This window comes from Scardinius erythrophthalmus (assembly GCF_964197995.2).
Source record: "Scardinius erythrophthalmus genome assembly, chromosome: 14".
Classification (NCBI taxonomy): Eukaryota; Metazoa; Chordata; class Actinopteri; order Cypriniformes; family Leuciscidae; genus Scardinius; species Scardinius erythrophthalmus.
The window spans coordinates 30,887,324-30,896,562 of NC_138234.1; the positions used below are offsets into that span (position 1 = coordinate 30,887,324).

The following is a 9,239-nucleotide window of genomic DNA, read 5'->3' on the forward strand; positions in this document are numbered from 1 at the left end:
CGCCCGTAAAGCAACTGTATTACAGCCAGAGGTGGACAGTAACAAAGTACATTTACTTGAGTACTGTACTTAAGTACACTTTTTGAGTATCTGTACTTTACTTGAGTATTATTTTTTCTGGAAACTTTTTACTTTAACTTCACTACATTTGAAAGACAAATATCGTACTTTTTACTCCACTACAATTCTGTCAAGGTCCTTGAATAGAAAGTAACATCAGTCAGTGGATGATTTTGGTTGCAGGGGTTGAATTTTGGTTGGAAATGAAAGTCGGGTTGACGTCAGAACCCTGCATCTGATTGACATCAGAACCCGACGTCAGATTGACGTTGGATACTGATTGAAAATAAAAGTCGGGTTGACGTCAGAACCCGACTGACATTGGATTCTGACATAAACCTGATTTTCATTTTCAACGTTGGGTTTGGTCTTCTAAATGTTGACTTTTGTCACTTTTTTGGAGCACACTAGCTTATAGATAACAGTAAGGCTAACATATTCATACTAAAAGCCAAAAAACTTTAAATAGGGCAATATTTGAGGGAACAGCCATTTGGGCGTCCGAAACCATTGTGGACGTTAGCCTATTGAGTAGGCTACTTATTCATTCTCACATTCAATCCCACTACTGGAACTGTGTTCTAGAAATAAATTTGATATTGATATGAGGGTAGGTAGGCAGGCGTAGATTCAGAGGCTTAAATTCAGTACTTTAAGTAAATATTACAAATGCAACAATAATAAAACAATGCATTGACATTTACTTTTTACTTTTGATACTTAAGTATTTTTAAAAACGAGTAGGCTAGGCTACTTCTCTACTTTATTTAAGTAAAAATAGGTCTTTACAACTTTTACTTGTAACGGAGTAATACTTGACCAGTACTTTCACTCAAGTAAGGAAGTTGTGTACTTCGTCCACCTGATTACAGCTAACTTATAATATTGATTATCCAAATATTAGGCCTACACGTTTTGCTACGGCGGTTTGACTTTGATCACACGAATTACGAAATGTAGCCTATATATAAATTCAATACAAATATATGTTTGTTGAAGCGTGCCGTAGGCTATTTCACTTTGTTTTTTAATAGCCGAATCTGCGCTTTAAAATGCGAAAGCAAAACAGGGACGTAAACCTCATGACCTGGAACATATTTTAGCCTCATTCGGACTGTGATGTTGATCAGAGCTCCTCCTCAAGGGGATCCTCCGAAAAGAGCTAAAAATGTGTGCCGGCAGCCGACAGGGAGGTAAGAGAGAATCTGTTCTGTTTGAATGGAAGTCAATGGAGGATTTTCCTCAGTTCGCGGAATAAACTACTTTTCTGTTGTCACGTAAAAAATGCATCCTTGTCCGCCAGTCTTTAACATATTTGCTATTAAATATCGACTTTGTAGAAATTTATTTTGAGTTAACTACGAAAAACAACTGGTTTATGAGAAAAGTCAGGGACTATTTTGCGACAGGTTTGAATTATTTTACGGCACTAGTACCAATGCACTTCTATAGGATCTAAAACGTTACTAGCTGTCGTAAAACTGAAAGTGTCACAGTTTACCGTTACACGCTTTCACTAGTGTTGAACATCTCTTCAATGATGCGAACACTTCCCAGTGACACCGCGTTTCTTCTTTTTTAGCCATTCTTTTATAAATGTTCCAGACAATTTAAGAAACCTTTTAAACATTAAATGTATTTGTTATTTAACCTTTTAAGTCATGATAATCAGGTATGTGAACTGATTTTCATGCCATACTGCATTATATAGGATAATACATGGTATTTGGGCTAAAGCGGCTAAATGCTAACTGCTTAAAAAAATCTAAACTTTATCATTGTAGCCCACATAGCCTACTGAACAAATATAAATAATACTATAAACAATTTATATGTTTTTTAGTGAAGAGTAAAGGGGGAAGTACTGAAATGTTTTAGTTTTCTGACTGCTGGAGCCGGTGGAGAGTAACTTAACACGACTAGCATGTTTGAACTATGTAACTGTTTCTATACACACTGATACTGTGACTATAATACTATGCTCATAAGACTGTTAAACATAAAAGCTCACTGAGAAAAAAGATTTAAATTTATTCTGATTGATGTGGATTGAAGTTTTCTTGGCATTATATGTAGTTTCTGACATTCTGGGCCCAGTTGCAACAAACCCCTCAGGTTAAGAAAGCCATTAGTTGTAGCTGAACTTTAGGAGTTTCTTGCGACCTGGTGCTGAATTAAATATAATCTAATAGCTTGTGAGCATACAAATCCAAACACTACTTTTGAGCATATCATAGATTTTATTGACAACAATTAATAACTAACTATTGATAACTTACCCCACATAAGTTAAAAACATGCTTAATGAATGTCTCGAGACATGAATGTAATGAATGTCTTCTGTACATTTGACCAGTCTATAGATCTATAGACTGGCCTACTCTATCTGTCCGACACCTGAGCTCTAATGCTGCGTTCACATGGGTGCCGCCTTAACGCTTCTCATTTACTTTGAATGGGTGACGTCATGCGTTGCCGAACTGAATTGTGGCTTCTGTTGCTCACGGCAGAAGTTGAAATCTTTTGTAGTGCCAACGCAGGCATCAACCAATCAGATCTCTTATGCAAATACCCTAGCGCAGACGTTAGCCAATTGCATTTATACAATACTTGAAAAGTAATGTGAAGCGTTACGCTGCATCACAAGGGGCATCGGCGTCAACACTTGATGGAGGGCGTGTCTGAAGCTTGGTGCTGACACGACCATCATAGTGACAACAGCCAATCACATTACTTTTCCGCTGTTGCATTAACGCAATAGGCTAACGTCTGTTCTAGGGTATTTGCATAGACGATCTGATTGGCTGACGCCTCCGTTGGCACTTGAAAAGTAGAAAAGATTTCAACTTCTGCCGCGAGCAACGCCAGTGACGCGACGAAACGGAAACCACAATTCAGATCGGCTACGCATGACATCACCCTTTGAAAGTAAATGAGAAGCGTTTCACGCTTACAAATGTACGAATGCAGCGTAATAGAGAAAGAGGAATAGAGAAGGGGCAGATATGCAGTTGACTGTGAAATTTTCTGTACATTTGACCAATCAGAGCAGAGTAGACCAATCACAACAGACTGAACCATCTGATCAATCAGAGCAGAGTAGACTAATCACAACAGACTGAACCATCTGACCAATCAGAGCAGAGTAGACCAATCACAACAGACTGAACCATCTGATCAATCAGAGCAGAGTAGACTAATCACAACAGACTGAACCATCTGATCAATCAGAGCAGAGTAGACTAATCACAACAGACTGAACCATCTGACCAATCAGAGCAGAGTAGACCAATCACAACAGACTGGGCCATCTGACCAATCAGAGCAAAGTAGACCAATCACAACAGACTGGGTTATCTGACCAATCAGAGCAGAGTAGACCAATCACAACAGACTGGACCATCTGACCAATCAGAGTAGAGTAGACCAATCACAACAGACTGGACCATCTGACCAATCAGAGCAGAGTAGGGTCACAGAAAGGAGGGGTTTAGAGAGACTGAATCCTTTATCAAAACGTTTCAGAGATTGAGAAAAGAGGTGTCAGTGTCATTCTGTTTGTACTGTGGAAGCTTCTGTCACCAAAACAAGTTCCTCGTTTGTGCAAACACACCTGCAATAAAGCTCTTTCTGATTCTGATTACAATGATGCACTAAACAAACAATGCACTTAACAGTTTAACAGCTGGACTGTGACTCTTATTTTACATTGCTAAAAGTAAATATTTCAATTCTCTCTGTGTTTACAGGTGCTGTATCGTTTTAGTTCCTCTGTTAATGGTGATTAATGAAGGTGAGCACTAAGGATCTTTACAGAGTTAATGACGTGTAAAAGTGTCCATGATAAAGAAAAGGAAACATCTTCTATATAGCCTATCTAGTTTAAAACACAAGCATTAATTCATGTTTTTGCATTAAAACCATGTTTGTTTATTATTATAACTTCTCTCTGTTTTCAGCGTCTCTGGTCACTGTTGAGGGTTTAATCGGAGGTTCTGTCGTTTTACCGTGTTCGTCTGAAGCACCTCCGATTACAGTTCAAGACATCACAATTATTTGGAAATGTAATAACAAACTGAAAGTGTATGACATTATTAAGGGTAAAGGCTCTGGAGAAGGACAGGATCCAGCATACAAGAACAGAGCTGAAACCTTCCCTGAAGAGTATAAGAATGGAAACTTCTCACTCAAACTCAACAATCTTCAGTATAATGACACAGGAAAGTACCAGTGCTACATCGTAGAGGAATCGATCATCAGGACTGTGGAGCTTCTTATCGAAGGTTTGTGATATTTTTTTGGTTACACAATTTTGATGGTCCACTTTAGACATTCTGTTCACTATAAGTAATTTCAATTTATTTATATTCTCATTTAACTTACTCTCATTAGAGTATTAGGGCTCGTTGCCACGGAGCGGTACGGTACAGTACGGTTCGGGTCAGTAAACCGTGAATCGGCTAGCGTTTCCACTGCCTTGATTGGCGTGGTGTAGCCTATGCCGGAAAGAAGCGATTGACGTCATTTTCATGCGAAGAAGAAAGTGACATAAAAAACAATGACTGACAAACAGCAGATCTTGTTCTTGCTTCTCGGCGTGTTTGTCACAAGAAGACAAGCGCCGACATTAGGCGTCTCTCAATAGCAAGTACGCAAAGTTCGGACTTGCCATACCAAGTCCGACTCAGGAGAAAGACTCCCGAGGACGCGAGTCCGGTAATTCTGCAAATGGAACCGTCCATAATAGTCCGAAATAGTTCTTGAAAGCGTCACTCAACTTGCTCTGCTACTCCGATTATCTCTGTATGTATATTTTAGGCAACAATAAAACAAACTATGTTATAGAACAACACTCTGCCTCTTTTCGTTTTCATTAAAGAAATATTAAACATTATAGCCTCACAAATGTGGTTCAGGCAATGCGTATTGATTATATTCACTCCATGCATAACATTAGCCTATTTACAACAAAACGAAATATAAAACACAACCCTGCCTATTTTCGTTTAAATAAAATATAAAAATATTAAACTTTTTAATATGCTCCAGGCAATATGTGCATTTGTAGTAAACAACATTACAAATTTTATTTTTATCAATATTAGCCATTATAAAAGTATAAGTAAAAGGTACAAGAAGCTATACAAATAAAGCAAACAATTCAGTCAAGCATACAAAGTCAGCGCTCTAGTCTAACCATACAACGGTAAAGTTAAATAGCTTATAAAGTTATGAAACTTAACTTAGCCCTCAGCCAAAACGATTGGCCAGGGAACAAATTATAGATTCACGAGACCAAAAATCGCCCGTTAGATATACTCAAGACGAATTATATGTCATGTTTAACCACTACAGAGACACAAGAGTCAGCGGCAAACGTCAGAACGACTAGCCGAGGAAAGGCTGTTCCAGGCGGGGTACATGAGCGCCGAGCGCCCGGTCATCGCCTGGATCTCACAACCTGGATAAAATTTTCATAAATCTTTATAAATAAACCACAGATTTGAGCTTTAAACAACTACATTCTCGCCTGAAAAACTCTTAAAACTACATTTTAGTATTATAAGTCAACTGTATATAAAAAAATGGCGCTTCTTATGTTGTCATTCCCCTTGTAGCACGTGCAAGTAACGATACTCTGTCAACCAATCAACATGCTGCAGTGAGTCTAGCTCCACCCTTTAGTACCATACCACTGTGCTAGGTACCCCAACGGAAGGGTACCTAAAAAGTGATACGGTACGGTTTGGCATTTTGGTACCATTCACAACTTTTGACAGTGGAAACGGAAATAATTGCGTACCGTACCGCTCAGTGGAAACGACTACTGTAGTAGTCCGTTAGGTTAGAGTTTGGTGTTAAGGGCCTTTCACACTAAGCACGATAACTATAACGATAACTATATTTCCGTCCACACCAACGAACGATAACGGTCTGTTTAATCTAAGGTGCGTGCTGTGGTTTCAAAGCGTGTACAACATTATTGAACATGTTTTTGCTGTTTTTTTCCCCCCGTTTTTTTTTCCCATTGCATTTGTACGGCTTTAACCAGCAGATGTCCTCAGCATCCTGTGTTTTGAGTAAAGCTAGTGTAATCGATCTAATAATCTAACAGTGAACTTAGCTGACATATTCAATATAGTGAAATAATAACACTTGGTCTTTTTCACTGCAACTTCAAAGGCAGCAAGAAAGTGTTGTCGAAACGAGCGCTGGATACCTGAGGTAATACTTCTCACCGTTTATTCAGAGGCTATGAACGATTGTTTTCCTTTTCCTTTTTCTAGAAAAGGGGCTTGACTTGTCAAACAGTGGGGGATTTTTCTGGATCTCGGCGATTAACTTCTCCGCAATGACGTCTGCCATTTTAAATGCGCGAGAACTTTGTTTAAATTCAAGTGGATTCTGATTGGCTGTCAGTGTTTTATCGTTCAACAGCTGGAAAAAAATCGTTCCGAAAGTGATCCCAACGATATCGTTCCTCATATCTTTGTCGTTATAGTTGTGGTGTGAACTCTGCTATTCTTTAATATGGAGAACAATTTTTAGAACTATATCTTTATCGTTATCTTTATCGCTATCGTCCTTGGTGTGAATGGGCCTTTAGAGTTCGGGTTAGTAGAATAAGTTGACATGTAGATGCAAAGTTACTTATAGTCAGTAGAATGTCTTTTCTTCTTCTTTTTTTTTTTTTAAGTCACATGTGCCAAGCTCTTAAACATGTATTTTTCTATTCATTTTAAAAGGCTTGATATGTTTTCCAGTTAAAATTATTATTATTTTTTTATTATTATTTTTTCTCTGTTTTCAGTGCCTTCGCAGATCCCAGTTGTGGGTGATATTGGAGGTTCTGCTGTTTTACCTTGTTCTGCTAGAAAACGTCCACTTACAACTGAAGACATAACAGTCACTTGGAGTTATAATGAGACCCTGAAAGTGTTTGACACTATAAAGGGTAAAGTCTCTGTGGAAGAACAGGATTCAGTGTTCAGGAACAGAACTGAAACCTTCCCTCAGGAATATCTGAATGGAAACTTCTCACTCAAACTCAACAATCTTCAACGCAGTGATACGGGATTCTACAAATGCTACATCACCAATGAATTACTAATTCAAAGTGTGAAACTAGGTTTGTGAAAAAGAAGTTTGATTCATTTAAGCTAATAATGTTAAGTTGATTTTAATTGAGAATGAGATCGTTTTTAAGACCTCTTTTAAAATACAATTAAATGTTTTCATCTGTTTTTACTGAATCTAATGCATTTGTCTTTGTGTCCACCAGAAATAAACCGAGGAGCTCAATCGAGATCTGAGAAGATTTTACTTGCAGTGCCTTTTCTTTCTGTTTCCATTCTGCTCTCTATGTAAGCACTGACAGAAGGAACTACAGTATAGCAATGTGTTTGTTCTTCTTCAACAACCTCAAAACACCCTGCTGAGATCGCTACATCTTCTGAGAAACAGCTGAAGACTTTAAGCCACCATCTTAAACTACTGAAACTACAGCCTTCAGTAACAGTTACACAGCTTCTTGTCCAAGCGCTTGTTCTCTCCAGACTGGACTATTGAAATGCTCTCTTCCAGCATGTACTGTCAAACCTCTGCAACAGATGCTGCAGCGAGAGTGGTCTTTATCGAGCTGAAGAGAGCAGACGTCACTCCTCTCCTCACAAAATTACACTGTTTGCCAGTTGCCGCTCACATCAAATTAAGGTTCTGATGTTTGAGCAACCACTGGCTCTGCTCCCTTTTACCCAAACCATTGACCATTTTCAAGAAACGGCTGAAGACGCATATTTTTCGGCAACACTTGATCCATTAATACTAACACTTTCTTTTCTTTTTACCTCTTCTATTCTATATCTATTAAAAATAAAATAAAAATACATTGCGTTAGACTAAACTGGCAAGGGTCACGGCACTTGCTTATGTTGTCCTATTGTTAGTTTAATTGCTTCTGTTGCTTTCCTCATTTGTAAGTCGCATTGGATAAAAGCGTCTGTTAAATGAATAAATGTAAATATAAATCTCAGTTGTGCCGGTGGGGAATGTTTTAACGCTGCGTTACAATGTGCCCTTATTAGAACTATGCTATTCTGTTCTATACTTTATGAATTCTACTGAGAAACCATGAGAAAAGGGTGAATAAAGACTGAGAGTCAATGTACAGAAATTATTATGTTTTGAACTATGCTGTATAGCCGGGTTTTGTGGCGTGTTTGTTGTCAAACTCAAAAATGACTTATTTTTAATTATTAAAAAAAAATCCTTATTTTATATGAAAAGGTTAATTTTTTTTTTTTTTGACAAAATATGTTATTAGATCAGATAAAATTGTTATCTGTCACATGGTCATGTTCCAATGTACCCCATCTATGGGGCATGTTGTCACAGTTCACTTCCATTCTTTTGGGGTAAATCAAGAAAAAAATATACACTTTATTAATGAAACAAGTCTTAAGTAGATTTGCACAAACTGAGAAAGTGTAGTTTGTTAGAAGTTAGAATTAGTTTATGGAACCTTGAGTCTCAGACCTTTCCAACAATATGAGTTTTGTCAAGATTAGAAAAAGGTTTGATTATAAAATTGTGCTGTAAAATGTGAAACATGACACCGACCACTAGGGGGAGGTTTAAAAATACCGTTTAAATGGTAACGCAATGTCCAATTTCAAAATGATTTGAATAGGATGATTTTTTTAATGTTTAAGCTTCCAAATGATACCTAATTTAGGATAATAACTAAAATATGTGATAGTGGGAATGGGCAAGTGTAAACACTCGGATACTAAATGTGTTATTATAGGTTATAACTTAATATACAACTTAGATTTTTTACCTTAAAAATGTTGAAGACCTGGTTAACACTAAATAAGTTATTAATAATGGCCTCCAGAGGGTGACAAAGCTTTGATAAGAAAAATTTGCATTTGCAACAATTTGCTCTTGTTTAGTTAACATGTTTGCATGTTTTTGTTAACATTTACATTACCATAAACTTAAGCATCACGCAAGGATGGCTATAAAAAGATATCACTGCACAGAGAGAGAGAATATATTTTTGCTTTCTTAGTGGCACCACAATTAAAAACAGCCTGATGCCTTTATTGACATGAAACTTGCAGTTCAATAATCGTGTTGATATTCTGATTATTATTAGAGATTATTAGAGATTACTT

At 37.4% G+C, this 9,239-nt stretch overlaps 1 protein-coding gene across 1 annotated transcript; it reads left to right on the forward strand.

The window, feature by feature from the left end:
- The first annotated feature begins 1,578 nt into the window (after positions 1-1,578).
- Positions 1,579-8,341, forward strand: LOC308702273 (polymeric immunoglobulin receptor-like). Its single transcript, XM_081384980.1, has 5 exons — positions 1,579-1,732; positions 3,810-3,853; positions 4,020-4,343; positions 6,872-7,189; positions 7,343-8,341. Exons 1-5 carry the CDS (start codon positions 1,722-1,724, stop codon positions 7,426-7,428), a joined length of 783 nt encoding a protein of 260 aa, XP_081241106.1. The 5' UTR covers positions 1,579-1,721; the 3' UTR covers positions 7,429-8,341.
- The last annotated feature ends 898 nt before the right edge of the window (positions 8,342-9,239 follow it).